The sequence below is a fragment of the Mastomys coucha genome, unplaced genomic scaffold (genome assembly GCF_008632895.1).
Source record: "Mastomys coucha isolate ucsf_1 unplaced genomic scaffold, UCSF_Mcou_1 pScaffold21, whole genome shotgun sequence".
In the NCBI taxonomy this organism is placed as follows: domain Eukaryota; kingdom Metazoa; phylum Chordata; class Mammalia; order Rodentia; family Muridae; genus Mastomys; species Mastomys coucha.
In genome coordinates, this window is record NW_022196904.1 from 23619869 (window position 1) to 23640009 (window position 20141).

Consider the following 20141-nt stretch of genomic DNA (forward strand, 5'->3'; position numbering starts at 1 on the left):
CAGAGATCCACCTGCCTCTGCCTCCCAAGTGCTGGGATTAAAGGCGTGCGCCACCACCGCCCGGCTTTAATTTCTTAAATCACTTCTGACCTAACAAATATCTTTATCTGTATCGGAGTGCTTCCTTGTTTCCTCAAGAACACTGGGGAAGGTCCTGCCTTGGCCCTCAAGAAAAAAATATAGAAACGAAAGCTCCAAGGTGCAACGATCACTCATTCTGTAGACAGAACGCGTTCATCTCTGCCCTCACTGGCTCCCAGATATCAGCAGGGTAACCCTAGATAACAGCCAGGGAACTGCAGGTTGTCTGAGCCACGGTCTCGGCAAACGCGTAGTCTGAAGGGATCAACCCAAATGCGGAAACGGATGACTGACAAGTTGGAACACTTTCCCTCTGATCCTATTGGACAAACCTGATTTGGCCACGCCCCATCAGTCTGGGAGTCAGTGGGCGTGGTTTGGGATTCCCTTAGGGTAAAGTGCTGCACGTCCTTGGGCGAAGAGGGGAGGTGACTCGAGCTGCTGAGGACGCAAAATGAGGGCCTTACGGGTGAGGCCCCACCACGGGCTGTGTCGGGGTGGAGGGGAACCCCACAACCCTGATGCCTACCCTAAACATGCCAGGATCCAGAGTCTTGGAACAGGTGCACCCTTCAGAGTCTGGGACTTCCACCCTGACAGCCTGAGCTTCCAGCCAGCAGTATCTTTAACATGGTCCAGAACCCTGGGTTTAAACCTCCGTTTACCCGAGTCCCACTTAACATCCCAGGGATCCCTAATACCAACTCTCATGGAGCTTTCAAGCCAGTCTTGACATCCCTGGAACCCGATTTTCTCGTATTAATACATCCCCCTCTCTCCATCCCCAAAGCACCTATTTCAGATTCTCAACACTGGCATCTCTCACAGCCTGCAGAGCTCCAAGCTGTAGACTCTAGACACCGATTCCCCATCCCCACTCCTTTGTTTGTTTGTTTGCTTTGACACAGGGTCTCTTGTAGCCCAGGCTGGCCTCTAACTTGAAATGCAGCTGAATATGTCCTTGACCTCTTGACCATTCTGCCTCCGCCTCCCGATTGTAATTTGTGTGTGACACCTCCCCTCATTTTCTAAATGCTTCCAAGCACCCCAGGCTGGCCCTGAACTCCTGCTTTCCTCTTGAATGTTGGGATAATAGGCCTCCACCAATCCCCGTCTCCCGCTCTCTCTGGTGACTATCTTGTCTACCCAGCTGTTCACCAGAAACATAGTCCCCACATCGTGATTGCAAAGCGCTCCCTTCCTGCCTGATCCACTCCAGGTGCTCCCGACCTACCCATCATCTCCTATCCCTCCAGGTCTCCCAGGCTCTGGTCCGGTCCTTTAGCTCATCTACTAGAAGCCACTTAGAAAACCGTGTGGCAGAGAAGCAGAAGCTCTTCCAGGTAGGCGGGCAGGGTCTCTGGACCCAATGAGGGGTGGGGGTAGCTAGGGGTCTGTGCAGGAGCCAGCAACCCTGTTCTCACCCCTCAAACTCAGGCCAACAATGACCTCCCAGTACACTTGAAAGGCGGGGGAGTGGACAACATCCTGTACAGACTGACCATGACGCTGACGCTGGGGGGTAAGTGCGGGACCTACTGGCTTGCCATGGTTGTAGCAATAGCCAGGGTCTGGGTAGGTTGGTGCTTCAGAAGGGGTGGGTCCTGAGCTGACAGTCTGAGGACCCACTAGTGCTTAGGAAGGGAGCAATGGGTTATCTACAGTCCCGAGGAAGCTGGGCTATCCATCGGTAATGCCCACCCCAACCCAGAACAAGCTCCTGGCCTGGTCCAAATCCAAATGGGTGGAGGTGGGGATTCCCCATGAGGGATCCAGTTTGGGAGGAAGATGACAACTGAATAAGAGCTGTGATCCATGAGGAGCTGGGCGAACCTAAGGAGAGGCCTTTAGAGGCCTTGGAAGAGGTCGAGAGGGAATAAGGGTCTTGTTTGACATCCAATTCTCCCTTCCTAGGCACTGCCTACTGCTTATACTGCTTGGGCTGGGCCTCCTTCCCCCACAAGAAGTGACCCCACGAAGCTTGGAGACTTGGACAAACATCAATAAATATGCTAATCTCTTGAGAACCCAACCCAGCTCCAGCCTGTGTGTCTGTGTCCTGATCCACCTCCCCACAATCTGGGGTGTCTATGCAGTGGGAAGCAAGTTACCCCAGATCTTGGTCCCTGATGCTGGACCAGCAGTGTACCTAGGACAACCTGCTTTATAGATGCATGGGGGGGGGGGGGGGGGGGGGGGGGGCGGCTGGGCAGAGGACCTCAAGTGGTGATGGGAACAGAGCAGGGGTATTATAATCTTGAATGGAATCCCCTCCCCTTGCAGAGGCCCAAAGGGGAGGAAAGGCGAGGGGCTAGTTCCAGGGCAGCCAGGGCTATATTACAGACAGACCTGGTGGCAAAAAGGAAAGGTGCTGACTGTGACCTATGAACTGAGGGAGGACAAAGATTGGTGCTCGCTGGGGATAGAGCTGAGCAGAAGAGCACAGAATCCAGCAGGGAGTGTGTGTGTGTGTGTGTGTGTGTGTGTGTGTGTGTGTATGTGTGTGTGTGGGCGGAGTGTAGTGTGTGAGCATGTGGTATGTGTATGAGTGTGTGTGGTGTGTGTGTATATTTGTGAGTGTATGGTATTTGTGTGTTGTGTGTGAGTGTGGTGTGTGTGTGTGTGTGTGAAAGACAGAATGTGTGGGAGTGTCGTGTGTGAGTGCAGTGAATGTGTGTGGTGTGGTGTGTTTTATGTGTGAGTGTGTGAAATATGGTGTTGGGGGGGTGTATATGTGATTTTGAGAGTGCATGGTGTGTGTGGTGTAAGTGGGGGAGTACGGGGTGTGTGTGTGTGTGTGTGTGTGTGTGTGTGTGTGTGTGTTAGAGCATGTGCATGTGCAAAAGCCGGTTCCATCCTCCGCACCAATCAAAAGCCCTGGGTTCCATCCTCCCCACCAATCAATCAATGAATCAGTTGGAGGACGTGAAAGAAAAGCTCAGAGAGCTACAAACATGGCCCCAAGGGGCAGAGGGTCACTGAGCTCACTTAACAGCCTGGGAAGCTGAGAGTGGATCACTGGGGATTCTGAGCCTCATTATGAGCCTGAGTGGGGTCCAGGTGAGCCCCAACTTGGAACCGAGTGTGAGAAAAAAAAAGATGCAGAACAGAAATACACAGATCCAGCCCCAATGATTGGCACCCCAAACCACCTGTGTGGATAGAAAGCTAGTACTCTGCTGCTATTGCAGAGGATTGGGGTTCAGTTCCCAGCACCCCAGTGGTGGCTCATGACCCCTCATACCTCCAGTCCCAGAGGCTGGCACACACATAGTGCATGTATATACGTGCATATTCTACCCATACACATTAAATAAATAACCAAGTTACTCTATAGAGCTCATGTTCCCTCCTGCCTGGACTCAGCGCCACCTCTCAGCACTCAAGAGTCCGAAGGAAGCAGCAAGTGGAGTGAGTTTATTTTTCCTCCGACAGCTGTGCAGGGGAACACAGTGCAGGTAGGTATAGGCACTAGGGTATGTGGCCCTGCCGTGGCCTGGAGTTCATTTGGCTGCCTAGGAGGTAACTGTATGAGTGTGTAACAGGGTGTGTAGGGACAGGTGTGGTCTTCCCAGAACTAAGACAGGGCCCTTGGGACATGGAAGCAACTGGGAGTGCTAGGCTTGGCACACAGACAGGATGGAGGTAACGGAGGGTGTGGACTGGGTGTGCTGGGGTGGGGTGACCCTTCAGCAGAGCAAGCTAGCTTGTCTCAGAGCCAGGGGTAACTCGGGGTGTGGCAAGCTGGGGCATGTTGAGCTCTGACTGCTGACTGGGAAGCCGGGTACCAGAACAGGGGGAAGAAAGGCCTCTGGGTAGCAGGACACGACCATAAAAATGTGGCTGCAGTTAGGGTCAGGATTCAAGATGGCTCCATGGTGAGCTGTGAGGGGGCAGGCCTGTGACTCCCATTCAGGAATACATAGTCAGCTGCAACCACTGGAAGAGGAAAGCACGGATGAGCAAAGGACTCTAGAGAACCAGACACCTCACCCAGAGCCTGCTGGGCAAACAGCTGAGCACCACCCCCAAGAGAAGCAGTCTCACCTCCTGGATGTTCACTTGGATCTGTCCGGTGCCATTTTTGTCAAGAGATTTGAAAGCGCCTGGAGGAGAAAGGAAAGGAGGGCTTAGATGCTTCTAGAATGATAATATAATTATTTCCCTCTTGTTGTTTTATTCTGCTTTGTTTTTATTCTGTTTGTTTTATCTCCTAAACAGGAGATAACTTGCCAACCTTGCCCTTAGAGTCTGGTGTGGTCCCCACTCCTGCCCTGGAACTTGACTCCACACCTTCTGTTCACAGCCAAACCAAGCCAGAGTTGTCCACACTACATCTGTTCCTTCCCGTACCAAGGCTGAGTCACCACCTTCAGGTGGCCACATACAGTGTCCTTGGTGCCACTGGTGGGCTGGCTACCACAGGTGAGAGGATATTTCTCATCCTCCTGCCTCTATCTCCTGCTTGCTGGATTACAGGCCCGTTGCATTCAGGTTAAAGAGTGCCTGGTTGCAAACCCAGGGCATCATGTATGCAAGGCGAGCACTCTTCCAATTAAGCTGGATGCTTTTAATTAAGTAACTAATGAACTAATCTTGGTTTGAGATGTAGTCAAGGATGACCTTGAACTCCTGATCATCCCGTGGCCTCAGCTTCCTATGTGCTGGGATCACAGGTATTCACCACCACATCCAACTTCTGTTTTGACTCTTAATGCACAGTCGTCCCTCAGCTGCCAGATCCAGGAGCTTTGTAAGCCACAGCTGACTCTGCCCCTCCCTTGCCTAGGACCTATCGTCGTGGCTCTACAATGCCCACGACTGTCCGGGCACTCCTGAACTTGGTATCTATCCACAGCACTGCACAGCATGCCCCTGACCATCACTTCCTGTTTCTTCTCATTGCTCAATTAAGTTCTCAGGCAAACACAGAGTCCAATTCTGACTTTCCAGCTTCCTGGCTGAGCAGCAGCTAGGAGCAAGTGCTTTGCTTTTCCGAGTGTTAGGTCCCACCATAACAGGAGGACAACAGTTCCCATTTTAGAGGTGATCTTAGGACTCTTACATCAATCCTAATAAAAGCTCTCACCTCAGAGTCAAAAGTTCAAGGTCACTCTCAGCTACAAATCAAGTCACAAGTCAACCTGAACTACAGGAAAACCAGTCTCAAAAAAAAAAACCAGGCAAGACAGAGCTGGAGAGATGGCTCAGAGGTTAAGAGCACCTACTGCTCTTTAGAGGATCCTGGGTTCAATTCCCAGTATCCACTTGGCAGCTCACAACCATTTGTAACTCCATTTCCAGGAGTTCTGACACCCTTCGGCATTTGGTGCACAGACTGCCATGCCATGCAGGCAAAACACTCATATACATAAAATATATATTATAAATAAATAAAGAGGAGGCCCGGGGATACTGGGTGCAATTCCCAGTATCCACATGACCATACAAGTATCCCAGCCATACAAGTCCCAGCTGTCCCTGCCTGGTGAGCCCAGCATTGCTCATGTTCAGGCCAGACTTAGAGGAGCCCTTGGTCAATGAAGGTTAGCAAATCCCCAGCCCTTTCAGAGATCTAGAGCATCACTCACGGAACATGGCATCCAGCCGGACCAAGCAGCTGATGAAGTTATCGAAATCCATGTTCCCGCTCTCATCTGCGTAACGCCGGATGATCATGCTGTAGAGATGCTCATTCAGGTGGAATCCTGAAAAAAAAAAACGGTTTGGTCTCAGGGCGTTGGTGCACAGACCTTCTCAATCCCCAATATAGTGGTGTGACTTTGCTCACCCCACCCCCTGCTCATCATAGCCCTGGCAGCCTACCTGCTGCCTCAAAGGCTCCTGGGAGTTCATGGCTACCAATGGTCCCTGATCGGTCAACATCAAAGCGTTTGTATATAGCCTAAGGATAGAGAAGATAACAGTCAGACCAAGCATCATGGAGCATGGGGTCCCCAGGGCTTGGGGGTCCAGATCCTGGGAGTTTCAGAGGCTACCACTTACCTGCCACTTTTTAATGTTGTTCCAGAGGTACTTGAACTCCTCAAAGCCCAGCTTTCCTGTGGTGTCACTCTAGCAAGAGGTTGTTAAGAACAAAGTGACAAAATGCTCTGTGTGTGTGTGTGTGTGTATGTGCATGAATGCCAAAATGCTAACTTTTCTTTCTTCTTTTTTTTCTTTTTTTTGGTTTTTTTTTCAAGACAAAGTTTCTCTGTGCAGCTCTGGGCTGTCCTGGAACTTGCTCTGTAGACAGGCTGGCCTCCAACTCAGAGATCCACCTGCCTCTACCTCCTGAGTGCTGTAATCCCAGCACCATAATGCTAACTTTATAAAATAAGCTTCGAAGGCTGGATACTCACAAGCACTTACTGTTCTTGCAAAGGACTTGAGTTTGGTTCAACTCATGCAGCCCACAACCACCGGGAATTCCATCTCCAGGGGACCCAATGTTCTCAGGCCTCTGAGAACACATGCACACACATGCACGTGAATAAAAGTAAAATAAGCCAAGCAGGTATGGTAGCACATGCCTATAACTCTAGCACCTAAGAGGAAGATCAGGAGTTTGGCTACACACTGACTTCAAGGCCAGCCTAGGCCTCCTGAGACCCATCTCAAGAATAGCAGGGGGCTGGAGAGATGGCTCAGCGGTTAAAGAGCACTGACTGCTCTTCCAGAGGTCCTGAGTTCAAATCCCAGCAACCACATGGTGGCTCACAACCACTTGTAATGAGATCTGATGCCCTCTTCTGGTGTGTCTGAAGACAGCTACAGTGTACTTACATATAATAAATAAATAAATAAATAAATAAATAAGTAAATCTTAAAAAAAAAAAAGAATAGCAGGATAGGGATTTGGACTTGGGAGTTTCTGTTCAAGAATCTAAGCTTCTTTTATTTCTCTATTTACTTTTTTTTTAATTTATTAGATATTTTCTTTATTTACATTTCAAATGATGTCCCCTTTCCCAGTTTCCTCTCCAAAAAAAAAAAAACCCTATTCTCTCCTCCTGCTCACCAACCCACCCTCTCACACTTCCTGGCTCTGGTATTCCCCTACACTGGGGCATAGAACCGTCACAGGACCAAGGGCCTGTTTCTGCTGTCCAAGTCTCAAGCAGCCCCACGATTACCTTCCAAGATCAGATATTCAAATCAGGTGAATTCTGGGCAGTTTGGCCAGAGACAAAACCACTGTGTCTCTCTGAGTCTGCTTGCTTTCCTATTCCATTGTCCTCATCTAGCAAGGTATCTATAAAGGTTGGGTCCACTAATCTCGGTAAAGTAGCTGATATTATTTATGATCATGTAGGTAAGCCTGTGTCCTCAAGTATGAAGGCTTCACCTTGGCCGTCCTCAACATACTCCCAGAAAACACCCTCTTCACCCAAAACATCCTCCAGACTGGCCCCAAAAGGATACATCCATAACAGCCACCATGCTCCGACAAGTGTCAATGCCAAAACCATCAGTTTTCAGATCCGGGTCTGAGGGGGGAACGTCAGAGGTCAGAGATTAGCCCAGCCCATATGCCTCTAAACCTTCACCATACCAGGACCCTGGTCACTCACGTCGGGTCACGACTTTGTTGAGGATATTCATGAGTTCTGTGGCGCTGACCTCCATGTCCTGATGGCAGAAGTTAAATACAGTTCAAGGGAGATGGATAGGAGTCTGGAGACCAGAAAACGGCATGGGAACTTCTAGTTTGTCACAGTCAAGCGGCCACGCGGGATACTTACATCTCCAGCCAGCTGGACAAAGAGTTTCCGGAACTGACGGACCTCCTCACTCTCATTGGCCTCAATATTAGAGTAATGGCTCCGCGGGGGCTGCAGAGAGAGGAGATCTCAGAGCAGATATGGAGAGATGTGTCTCTCTCCTCAAACCCAAGTGTCCCAGGGAAAAGTCAGGGAGAGCTGGGCAGTTTGAGGGCCAGGGAACCTGAAGTGAGGGTAGCAAGTAGCATGGCTGAGACCAGGGCTTAGCTTAGGGGCCCTCAAAAAGGACATTCTTAATGGGATTTCCCAAGGAAGGAAGGGAAGACTTATACATAGGAATAGGGATGATGCGGGCACCAGGCTTAAGGAGGAAGGGTGTCTAGGGCCGCTTACCGGGGGCTCCGGGTTGTACTGCGCAGCAGCTTCGCTGAGGGGAGACAAGGGTGAGTTAGCGCATGGGGGCAGAGCCTCCAACGGGCGGCAGAACGGTCAGTCAACCCCTGAAACTCCAGCCCCACTCTTCCTTAAGGGGTCCCTCCTTCCCTCGTCTACCTCATCGTCCTCACCTGGACCAATCATCAACATCAAGGAGCGACCCCTTCTTTCCTTCCATGAGGCCAACCCCTCCCACCTCCCAAGGGCCCACCCCAAGGAAGAACCCTTGCCCAGGAACACCCACCAATCACATTGTCAGAAGCATCTTCGCCCCAATCAAAATCCCGAAAACCCACCGAACTTAATAGGGCCCGCTCCTTGAAGAACTCACTTCCTAAGGGGGGTCTGTCTGCACCAGCTCCCCTAGGCCTCATCTTCCTCGGGTTGGGTCTTTGACCAGAGCCTTACTCCATCGCTCCTTTTGCAGATTATCTAACTTCCTAACGTCTACCTCTCCCTTCCCCCCATCAGCCCCTGCTCCTCCCAGGGATCACTGCTTGGATCACCAGCCACCTGCTCTAACCCCAGCAAAGGAGTTTTACCCACTAAACTAATCAGCTCCCGACCCCACATAACCCTCTCTAGACTATTTCTTCTTTGGGGACTCTGATCTCTCCTAAAACAGCAAGCTCCACCAATGTCAAATCTTAAGCCATGGACACCCTCAGATCCACTGGCTCCGCCCCCAGCGAAGGCTGGATACAGTCCTATAGAATTGTACCTTCCCCAAACATAGAAGACCTCCCACCCCCAAGAAACTGCATCCTATTTGGTTTTGGTTTTGGGGGGGGGGTTGTTTGTTTGTTTGTTTGGGGTTATTTTCGAGACAAGGTTTCTCTGTGTAGCCCTGGCTGTCCTGGAACTCACTCTGTAGACCAGGCTGACCTCAAACTCAGAAATCCGCCTGCCTCTGCCTCCCAAGTGCTGGGATTAAAGGTGTGCACCACCACTGCCAGGCTGCATCCTATTTGTTGACCCACAGAGGCAGGTTTAAGAATCCCGTTACTAAAAAGTGACACTAGCCTCGTTAGGATTCCCTTAGGGCCAGTTTTCCAGTCTGGATCAGCCCAGCCTAATTAGGATTCCCAGGTCGGACTCTTGAGTCTCTTTATTAGTTGGCCCACCACGCCTATTCAGGCCCCGCCTTACCTGATGGCGCTAATGACTCCGCCCAGGATGCGCATGGCCGTTCCACCGCCTCCACCACCTCCTCCCAGTCCCATGCCTCCACCGCCGCCACCGCCGCCGCCGCCGCCAGCAGCGCCGCTGATCAGGCCTCCGAGCACATTCCCCAGGCCCCCGCCCAGACCTCCGCCTCCCCCACCGCCACCGCCGCCCTTCAGGAACGAATTCACCAAGAACATGATTGCAGCTGAGTCCTGTAAAGAAAAAGGAGTTTGGTCAGGTAGTGGCCTTGCCAGGAGCCCAGCCCTTCCCGCAAAAAGAAAAAAAACAACAACAAAAAAGAAAGCATTTCCGGCAACTAGATTGGGGACCAAACAAGAGGCCTCGGGGTGGGGACAGAGCCTCAGGCTAAGGGTCTGGACAGGGGGTAGGAAAGGGTGAAACCTGTTAGGGTCTAGAAGGCACCCTGGCCCAGACTTGACTGCACATATAGGCATCGTGAGGACGGGTACAACTGGGCGTGCGTGGTGGCGCTCTACTGTAATTCCAGAGATTGGGAGGCTGAGGCTGAAGGGTCAGTTCAAGACCAGCCTCGGCTACAGCACCTGCCTGGGTTACCCCAGTCTTGAGGCAGCGGGAAAACAGGGGATTCTTCATGTAGGGACCCCCAAGTTGTATGAGACCGGACGCGTCTCAGATCCAGACCTTCCAGAACTAAGCTCAGGGTAGGGGTGACCCAGGGCTGAATGTCCAGGACCTTCAGGTACTCTCGACAGAGGGACTACACTGTCACTACGGGATCTGTGGGCTCCGGCCTAAAATTATGACTGTGCGCCCCGAGGATCCTGGATAACGGAGTTCTTCCCACCGCAAATGGGTACCAGGATCTCGGATTGCAGTTATAGACGCCCCAAATAATTTCCGGGTACCTCTCTGATCTTTGGGCTTATATTTTTTGATCGTGAGATCCGGGATGGTAACGAGTGCTCTGGAGGGGATGACCTGCGTGTGACAGGCCCGGTTGCTCGGATCTGAGAGTACGGGTCCTGGGACCCCCAAGGGCCACGACTTTAGGGTCTCGCCAGATCTGAGGACTGCGGATCCCGGGTCTGCGGGGTGCAGGGGTGCTGGGCCGGAGCGCCCCGTCTCACTTACAGATCTGGCGGTCCGCGGTCTTGCTCTCCTGCTGCCGGGCCTCCCGCTGTGTCCGGTTCGGGAGGGCGGGGCCGGTGACTCAGGCAGAGACTCCGGGGTAGACGCTGCCCGCCACCCAGCCGCCGTCCGCGCGGTCCTAGAGCCGCCATGCTGACTCTGCGCCTGCGCGGGTGGCCCCGCCCCACGTAGAGGGTTCTGGTTGCAGCGAGTCTCTGCTTAGCTCATCCGTCCCCATACACGCACATTGTTGGAAGTTCAATGCCGTCCAGATTTAATAGCTGTGAGTACGAATAGACCTTTCTAACGCCTAGGTACTGGAGCCTCCAGAAACTAGATCTAGGCTACCCGGTCACCGTTTCAGTATACAGTTGCAAAAAAGGATTTCAGTTGTCATTCATTCATTCATTGTGCACTTTGAGACAGAGGGTTGTTAAACATCCTAAGCTGACCTAAAACCCTGGCTAACCTCGAACTCGAAGCAATCCTCCTGCTTCTGCTTCCCAAGTGCTAGGTAGGAATCTACATCTTTAGTTTACCATCAGTTTGTGCCTCCCACCCAGCTCGATTTTTGGCTTCTAGTCTGGCTGTCTAGCCGCTCCCTGGGGACTATATAAACCTCGGTTTGAGTCGTTATTGCTCATCCCTAAAACAGTGACCTGGTGTCTCTGAGTAATGATTTCCTCATCTGTAAGGAGGGAACATAGCCAGGCGTGATGACACACGCCTGTAAAACCAGCACTTGGAGGTGAGGGCAGGAGGCCATTCTCAGTACATATCAAGTTTTTGACAGCTTGGGCTACATGAAACCCTGGAGGACATTAGACACGGGCTCCCCTGGGGTAAGCCCCTATCAGAATTAAGTGATAAATACATAGTAAATGGTAGCTCTTCTATTAGTCCCTATGTCGCCGTATTGTTCCCTTAGCTGGATCCCTTAGCTCATTTACTCTTACTCATCCTTAAACAATATCGACAAATAACTGCCAGTTCCTAAGTACTCTGCACTTACCAGGTTGTGTTTCCTCGTGGCAAGCCTGTGGGATAGATCTATTGTCACCATCCTATGTATAAGTAAACTGAGGTTAAACAGCCAGTCTGCCTCACCTGTTCAAAGACTCTCCAATAACTTAGTATGATAATCAGTCAAATAAGATCTCAGCAGACAAAACTGTAATTGCAGTAATGCCACCTAAGGGCTTGCTGGAACCAGGCCAGGTAATCGTTGCTCTAGCCAGTGTGTGGGAAGCAAGATCTAACCTGAGCGAAACCGGAAGCTCTGAATGAAAGGCGGGCTCACACAGGGTGGCGACCTAGGTCTAAGCCTTGGCGGATAAATCATTTGGTGATGACTAATGTGGATTCCCTCTCTGCCACACCCCTCCATGCCACACTGAGCAGTCTGACCTCAGGCTCAACTCACTGGCATAAACCCCGTTCTCTGCCTTCAAATAATCCTGTGTTTGGATTTGACTGTTGATGTCCTCCACTTTGGATAGGAGCTCAGGTGTCTCTCATTTGGGAAGACCTCTCTGTTCTCACATCCACCCAAGGCTTGGTGAAGCTGCCAGGTTCATGCCCTCAGACCAACAGTAAACGAGAAGACACATGCCTAGGGCTCAGAACACTAAGGCAGGGAAGCCACACCACAGGGCCCTATCTCAAAACAACTGAAAAATGCTTCAGGCAGGCTGGAGAGATGGCTCGGTGGTTAAGAGCACTGACTGCTTTTCCAGAGGTTCTGAGTTCAAATCCCAGCAACCACATGGTGGCTCTCAACCATCTGTAATGAGATCTGATGCCCTCTTCTGGTGTGTCTGAAGACAGCTACAGTGTACTCATATGTATAAAATAAATAAATCTTTTTTGTTTGTTTGTTTGGTTTGTTTTTTCAAGACAGGGTTTCTCTGTGTAGCCCTGGCTTTCCTGGAACTCACTCTGTAGACCAGGCTGGCTTCGAACTCAGAAATCCACCTGTCTCTGTCTCCCAAGTGCTGGGATTAAAAGCATGCACCACCACCATCTGACAATTAAATAAATCTTTAAAAAAAATAAAATATTATACATCATGGTGGCACATGCCTTTGATCCCAGCACAGGGAGGGGCAGGGAGACAGAGGCAGGGAGAACTCTAAGTCTGAGGCCAGCCTGGTCTACACAGTGAGTTCCAGAGGACGGACTGGGCTACATAGTGAGACCCTGTCTCAAACAACAAACAATAAAAGATCCACAGGTGCTTTGCTTGGGATGGCTTAGGGGTTAAGAGTCCTGACTGCTCCTCCAGAGGACCCAGGTTCAATCCTGAGCACTCACATCAGGCAGCTCTCAACTGTCTGAAGTCCAGCTCTAGGAGATCTGGCCCCCTCTTCTGGCATGCATGCAAAAAAACACACATACAAACAAAAATAAAATAAAACACATTTTTCACTGCACTTACTACCCAGTGTGATCATGTTGCCCTCTAATTCTGTCTCCCTGACTCCCAATTCCCGGCATCCGTGAGCTCTGTCTAGGTATCGTCCCTCTGTCCATCCGACTTGTGCCATCAGGTACCTCCCTGAAATACTTTTTAGTGATTTTGTCCCCTGTGTGTATATTTTGTGAGGTGGGATCATATAGCTCAAGTGTAAGGAGCATGTAAGGCCTGAAGGCCAGGAAGGTTAAAATGAAATATTAAGTGACAAGTGAATAAAATGAAAGTAAATGTGTAAAATGGATAAGCTTACTGCAAGGCGGTAACCCAGAGTGGAATCCCAGATAAAGACAGAGGGCTGCACGAAGCCCAATGTGCAGACATAGATAGAGATAAGAAAAGAGCTTAAAAACCACGGCCAGAAGCGACCAAGCCGGAGACGAGATGACTGCTGAACGAATCCACTCCACTCAGACTCAGACTCTCTCCTCCGTCCTTCTGACCCAGACTCTCGCCTTCCACCTCCTGATAAGGCACTCACACAACCAACGCCCAAGAAGACGTCGGGAGCCCGAGCCTGCAAAGCAGAGACAGGTCGTATATCCCTTAGCTTATGATGTTAGAATCTCTTAGCTTATGATGTTAGAATCCCTTAGCTTATGATATTAGAACGTTAGGATGTTTGGAATTGTTCTGCTAGTAATACTAGTGATTGCTATGTTATTTTGGTGTGTAATTTATGTGATCCAGCCTGATATAGTACATAAGAGCTCTTTTAGTACCACGTCTGACTCCTTGTCTTCTGTCATAATTGCTGAGGGGCGTCCACCAGCTGAAACCATAGGCTGGTCACCCTAAGTGCTCCTGACACCAAGGTAGCCTCAATCTCACTGTTTAACAGAGAATGACTTTGAACTGATCTTCCTGCCTATATGTTCTTGGGTGTGCCTGGTCCCACATGTCTTACAAATTATCTCCAGGTAATTATTGCCAGCCCCCAAATCCCTATCTTCAACCTGGGCAAGGCCCAGAACCCAAGGCTTCTGTATCTTGCTTCCTGTTTACATTTTCTTTAAGGATGGGGGCACTGACTCCTCGCATCCCTTCCTGAGCTTTCGCCCCCACCGGCTTCTTTTTCGTTCATTGCCTTTTGCTTTAGTTTTTTAAGATTTTTTTTTAAAAAATTCTATTCCATGTTTGCACGTGTATGACTGTGCCTACCACGTGTGTTCTGGGATTCAGACCTGGATCCTCTGTGGGAGCAGCAAGTGCTCTAACCACTGAGCCCTCTCACCAGCTACTTGCTGCTGTTGGCTTGCTTGCTTGTTTTTGTTCGCCCTTGAGACAAGCAAGGTCTTCCTGTGTGCCTGAGGCCGGAGTTGAACTTGTGGCGATCCTGCTTACCCCCTCCCCCGACCTCCCGCTCTCCTTACATTATAATAACACTTCACTGGTCCCAACTGCCTGCCTCCACCATGCCCCACTGCTCCATCCTGTCAGCAAATCTAACTGGCTCCTTTTGCAGACTCTCAAGGCTACCTCCCTCCCTGCTCACACCCATCTCCTGAAAGACTGGAGAATCTTAGAATTTAAAATGAGGGCATTTAATACAAATGTATGGTGTATAACCTTTACCTAAAAGGACATGGAGGGCCGCTGTAGCCAGCCAGAAATATAAAATAGCCAGTTCCAGGAATTGAGAGCCTCAGGGCTCTGGTTCCCAATACCTGCCCCTCCTGAATGATCCACAATGAGGGCAGAACTAAGAATGAAGGTCTAGTGGTTTATGAGACTCTCCACCCTGCAGACCAGTAGATGAAGATTGCATGCCTAGAATGAATGTGTTCCCCTCCCTAACTGAATACCTTGGTCAGGTAGGTCCCTCTGAAATTTTCCACTGTTTCTATGTTCTGATTTCCTTGGTAACCCTCTCCCCGCCCCCAGCCTGTGGATGTTCCCTTAAATACCCGACACTTCTTGTGTCCGGCATCGAACTCTGGCCAGCAAGGTCATGAGATCGACCCGGTACCAGTATCCCCAATAAACCTCATGTGATTGCAGCAAGTTCGGTCTATCGTGAGTCATTGGGTGGTCGCGTCATCCCGAGACTTGAGTAAGGATCTCCCAAGTTCTGGGGGTCTTTCACTCCCACCCCCTGCCTCACACTCCCACCCCACCCCAGCCTTAATTCCTCCCCACCTCCAGCTTTCACCAAAGCTTCCTGTCCAGTCTTCTGGCCCTACCGCCTGCAAACAAAGGAAGCTTGTGAAGGCAGGCAGGTGGCTCAGGCCAGGTGTCCTGACTCAGAGCTCTGTTCCTGCTCCACATCATTCCAGAAGAGTCGGAACTCCCTCCCCAGGGAGGGCCGCTCTGCGGTAGAGCACAAGGCATCATGCATGAAGCCCCAGTACTTAAAAAAAGTTTTTCCCCTTTAATCCCAGCACTTGGGAGGCAGAGGCAGGTGGATTTCTGAGTTCAAGGCCAGCCTGGTCTACAGAGTGAATTCCAGGACAGCCAAAGCTACACAGAGAAACACTGTCTCGAAAAAATACCAAACAAACAAACAAACAAAAAAGAAAGAAAAGAAAAAGAAAAAGGTTTTCCACTCAAGCCACAAAGTCCATACTGATCCGCCCTTTCACCTCCCTGTCCCTCTAAGTCAGTACACACAGGCCAGGCATCAAGGCTGGAAAAACTCTGTGCCAGCGAGCTGTGTCGGGACATGGAACTCCATTCCAAGACCTCTCCTGCCTGGCAGTGACAGGAGGGTCTTCTCAGATCTCTAACCTCCATCACATACCACTTCTTTTTTTCTTTTATGAAACAAAGTCTCTTTGTGTAGCCCTGGCTGGCCCGGAACTTGCTCTATAGACCAGGCAGGATTGGAATTCACAGAGATTCTCTGGCCTCTGTCTCTGGACTGCTGGGTTTAAAGGAGTGTTCTACATGAGATCTTTCCACCTGGTTCTTTAATCCTAGCGCTTGGGAGGCAGAGAGATACCTGTATGAGTTGGAGGTCAGCCTGGTCTCTCCCATCTCCTTTCAAGATCTGAGGATTAAAAACTCAGTTTGTCAGACTGGCACCACTGAGCCATCTGGCTGGTCTCTTCCAGATGCAAATTTTTATTCTGCCCATTTTTTGCATGTAATATTAGCCCGGAAAGAGCTGCTGTATTCACCACCCCTTGCTCACCTGTGGTTCCTCACCCACTTTTCTCCTGGACTGTTTCCAATGACTCTCACAGTCCTTCACGCATAATAAACTAGCCTACAAGGATGACTTCATTTCATCTCTGAGCTTGCCAGTGTCTGCCCTCTTCCTCCCCGTACTGGCCAGACATGGATGCTGTGGCGCCATCTCGGATCTCACAGGCCACACTGCTGCCTTAGGACCACAGGTAGAAGCTATCTGAGTACTTGGTGGCTTAGCATCACTTAGGAGTGCTTAAGTATTGGCTGCTGTGGAATAAAGATGTAGATTCTATTGTACTGACTTGGCTTATCGTTCTGAGTTCTGTTTTTAGGGGTTATTTTATCATTTTTATTATTTTTTTTCCGAGACAGGATTTCTCTGTGTAGCCCTGGCTGTCCTGGAACTCACTCTGTAGACCAGGCTGGCCTCGAACTCAGAAATCCATCTGCCTTTGCCTCCCAAGTGCTGGGATTAAAGGCATGTGCCACCACCACCCTGCTATCATTATTATTATTGTTATTATTGTTATTATTATTATTATTATTATTATTATTTTATGTGCATTGGTGTTTTGCCTGCATGTATGTCCAGGGCATCAGATCCCCTGGAACTGGAGTTACAGACAGTTGTGATTTGTCATGTGGATACTGGGAATTGAAGCTGGGTCATTTGGAAGAGCAGCCAGTGCTTTTAATTATTGAGCCATTTCTCCAACCTTGGAAGAGCAGCCAGTGCTTTTAATTATTGAGCCATTTCTCCAACCTCTAGGGTTTATTTTAAATCTTATCTACCCTATAATGCTCATTGTATACACTGAGAACAATTTTCCACAGTCCTAAAAACATCATTTTCATGGTGTGTATAATATTGCATCATCTAAAAGCTAGCAGGTTTTTTTCTTCCTTCATGCCTTGAACCTGTATATATTGAATCCTGACTAAACCCAGGGATAGATACTGGAGACGCAGGGATGAGTAATGCCCATTGCTCTAGCTTGCTTTTTATTGCTGTGGTAAAGGCTGGTGACCAAAAGCAATGTGGGAAGGGAAGCTCATTGGTTTGACCTACAGGTTAGAGTTCATCTCGGGAATCCAAGGCCTGGAGGAACACTGCTTCCTAGCAAGTTCTTCATGGCTCGCTCAACCTGCTTTTCTTTTCTTTCCTTTCCTTTTCTTCTCTCTCTCTCTCTCTCTCTCTCTCTCTCTTTTTTTTTTTTTTTTTGAGACAGGGTTTCTCTGTGTAGCCCCAGCTGTCCTGGAACTCACTCTGTAGACCAGGCTGGCCTCAAACTCAGAAATCCACCTGCCTCTGCCTCCCAAGTTCTGGGATTAAAGGCGTGTGCCACCACCGCCCGGCTCAACCCGCTTTTCTATACAGTTCAGAACCACCTACCTCCAAGACCAATCACAGTGCACTGGAAACCTTCCGTTTCAGGTCTCAGTCATTAAGAAGATGTAACCCCACAGACTTACCTAAAGGCCAATGTGACAGAAGCACGTTCTCAACTGAGGGTCCCTCTTCCCAGATGTCCCTAGCTTGTGTCAGGGTGACAAAAAACCTAGCCAACACACCCTCGGAGGTTAGATCCTCTGTATAAGTAGACATGTGACAGACAAAGGCAACTGGCATTGCAGTCCCTCCCCCATCTTCAGAGCGAGTGTGTTCCAAATGCGTGGTAGAGATTGGCTAATGTGACCCCAACAGGTAGGAACAGGGTTTCCAAACAGCGAGGCATCCAGTGGGAGGATGGGGGATGAGAAATAAAGACCAGAAATAAAAAAGACAAAAGCAATAGCTAGGACCAGGAGGTCTTGTATGAGCTGATGTTTATAAAGTAAGTTTATTAAGAATTACAGTGCTGGGCAGTGGTGGCACACGCCTTTAATCCCAGTATTTGGGAGGCCGAGGCAGGTGTATTTCTGAGTTCGAGGCCAGCCTGGTCTACAGAGTGAGTTCCAGGACAGCCAGGGCTAAACAGAGAAACCCTGTCTCGAAAAAAACAAAAAACAAAACAAAAAAAACAAAAAAAGTAAAATAAAGAAAAATGGAGGGGATTAAAAAGTGGTTGCTTTTTGTTGTTTTGTGTTGGGTTGTGCTGTGGTTTTGTCTCCTCTATCCCCCTCCCCCTCCTCCTGCCCCTCCCCCCTGTAGGGGGGTTGGGGTGTTTGAGACAGGGTCTCACTTGAGACCTGGCTTGTCTAAACTGTTCTTCATAGCCCAGGCTGGCTAGGAACCTGAACCACCCTATTGTTGTAAATGGTATTTATTAACTCTATTAGTTCTTAATATGACCCAGACCATCCCCTAATAATGGAGTCAGAGTTTTATTGATTTATTTAATCAGCTTTAGCAGCATTACTGGGTGATTACCCCTAGACTATCTTTCTTCAATAGACTGGCTATTCCCAGTTTCCCAATTTCTTGCTGCTTGAGTCTCACCTGCTCTTCTTTCCTCCCACCAGCCTGTCTCTAGGGTCCACTTCTGGCCATGTGCTCATGATCCATCCGGCTTCACAGCAGCCTCCCCCTCTCTGTCTCCTTTCTCCTTCGCCTTGTAGTCCCTACTTGTGACCCCGGTAACTGAAACCCCATCTAACCTCTATGCTCCCCAGTAATTGGCCGTAGTCACTTTTATTTAAACAGTCAGAGAAGATTGACAAGCAAAGTTTATACAATATCATTTGCTGTACACTTTTTCTACAATATGTTCATTGTGGGCAACCAGATCTTGGGGACCAGTACTTAGTATTTGAATGCATAGCAGCACCAGGCCAGTCCCTAACACCTTATTGCCTCTGCCTCCTGAGTGCCAGGAGCTATGCCAGGTTATATAAAGAATGTTTTCTGTGTCAAAGTGGGGCTGTTTTAATAACTTGACCGTGGCTGGTGTGGTGGCACCATTGGTGCTAGTATTAGCGAGACAGAAGCAGGATGATCACAAGTTCCAGAATGGACTGTTTCAAGAAATAAGAAAGAGCCAGGTAAGCTGGGCAGTGGTGGCGCATGCCTTTAATCCCAGCACTTGGGAGGCAGGGGCAGGCAGATTTCTGAGTTCGAGGCCAGCCTGGTCTACAGAGTGAGTTCCAGGACACCCAAGACTACACAGAGAAACCCTGTCTCGAAAAACCAAAAAAAAAAAAAAAAAAAAAAAAAAAAAAAAAAGAGCCAAGTGTAGAAGTGTAGGGACATATGCTTTTAGTCCCATCGCTCTAGAGACAGGGGGGTGGGTCTTTGTGAGTTCAAGGCCAGCTAAAGCTACATAGTAAGAGCCTGTCTTAAAATAAACAAAAACAAGAAGAAAAGAAATCAGAAAGAAAAAAGTTGGGGGTCTCTGTGGCCCCCTCTTGAATCTGAATTTTCTTGTGAGCTCTTTAATCAATGGCACATAGGTGACAGTGAGTGGAGGTGACAGTGAGTGGAGGTGACAGTGAGTGGAGGTGACAGTGAGTGGAGGTGACTGTGAGTGGAGGTGACAGTGAGTGGAGGTGACAGTGAGTGGAGGTGACAGTGAGTGGAGGTGACAGTGAGTGGAGGTGACTGTGGAGGTGACAGTGAGTGGAGGTGACAGTGAGTGGAGGTGAGAGTGAGTGGAGGTGACAGTGAGTGGAGGTGACGACTGTGGAGGTGACTGTGAGTGGAGGTGACTGTGGAGGTGACTATGAGTGGAGGTGACTGTGGAGGTGACTGTGAGTGGAGGTGACTGTGGAGGTGACTGTGAGTGGAGGTGACTGTGAGTGGAGGTGACAGTGAGTGGAGGTGACAGTGAGTGGAGATGACAGTGAGTGGAGGTAACAGTGAGTGGAGGTGACAGTGAGTGGAGGTGACAGTGAGTGGAGGTGACTGTGGAGGTGACAGTGAGAGGAGGCGACAGTGAGTGGAGGTGACTGTGGAGGTGACAGTGAGTGGAGGTGACTGTGAGTGGAGGCAACTGTGAGTGGAGGTGACAGTGAGTGGAGGTGACAGTGAGTGGAGGTGACTGTGAGTGGAGGTGACTGTGAGTGGAGGTGACTGTGGAGGT

At 49.7% G+C, this 20141-nt stretch overlaps 2 protein-coding genes across 4 annotated transcripts; one reads left to right on the forward strand and one right to left on the reverse strand.

The window, feature by feature from the left end:
- Positions 1 to 432: 432 nt before the first annotated feature.
- On the forward strand, positions 433 to 2113 carry LOC116100436 (cytochrome c oxidase subunit 7A1, mitochondrial). Its single transcript, XM_031384249.1, has 4 exons — positions 433 to 550; positions 1338 to 1424; positions 1519 to 1603; positions 1996 to 2113. The coding sequence occupies exons 1-4, from the start codon at positions 536 to 538 to the stop codon at positions 2049 to 2051; spliced, it is 243 nt and encodes an 80-aa protein (XP_031240109.1). The 5' UTR covers positions 433 to 535; the 3' UTR covers positions 2052 to 2113.
- Positions 2114 to 3415: 1302 nt separating this feature from the next.
- Capns1 (calpain small subunit 1) lies at positions 3416 to 10664 on the reverse strand. 3 transcript variants are annotated; one of them, XM_031386047.1, is made up of 11 exons: positions 10521 to 10664; positions 9390 to 9619; positions 8199 to 8232; positions 7827 to 7916; positions 7656 to 7713; positions 7507 to 7571; positions 6088 to 6156; positions 5908 to 5986; positions 5673 to 5789; positions 4129 to 4187; positions 3416 to 4020 (listed from the first exon to the last, which is right to left on the reverse strand). In XM_031386047.1, exons 2-11 carry the CDS (start codon positions 9602 to 9604, stop codon positions 3994 to 3996), a joined length of 813 nt encoding a protein of 270 aa, XP_031241907.1. In that variant the 5' UTR covers positions 9605 to 9619; positions 10521 to 10664; the 3' UTR covers positions 3416 to 3993. The 3 variants fall into 3 exon arrangements, with proteins under 3 accessions (XP_031241907.1, XP_031241910.1, XP_031241909.1); XM_031386050.1 differs by lacking the exons at positions 9390 to 9619; positions 10521 to 10664 and adding an exon at positions 8572 to 8688; XM_031386049.1 differs by lacking the exons at positions 9390 to 9619; positions 10521 to 10664 and adding an exon at positions 8372 to 8459.
- Between the last annotated feature and the right edge of the window lie 9477 nt (positions 10665 to 20141).

Coding starts and splice junctions, on each gene's coding strand:
- LOC116100436 (XM_031384249.1), top strand. Junction 1,425..1,518: donor AGAAGCAGAAGCTCTTCCAG/GTAGGCGGGCAG, acceptor CCTCAAACTCAG/GCCAACAATGACCTCCCAGT. Junction 1,604..1,995: donor CATGACGCTGACGCTGGGGG/GTAAGTGCGGGA, acceptor CTCCCTTCCTAG/GCACTGCCTACTGCTTATAC.
- Capns1 (XM_031386047.1), bottom strand. CDS start 9,604: ATGTTCTTGGTGAATTCGTTCCTGAAGGGCGGCGGTGGCGGTGGGGGA. Junction 7,917..8,198: donor AGTACAACCCGGAGCCCCCG/GTAAGCGGCCCT, acceptor CTCTCTCTGCAG/CCCCCGCGGAGCCATTACTC. Junction 6,157..7,506: donor GCATGGTGGCTGTTATGGAT/GTATCCTTTTGG, acceptor ACCTCTTGCTAG/AGTGACACCACAGGAAAGCT.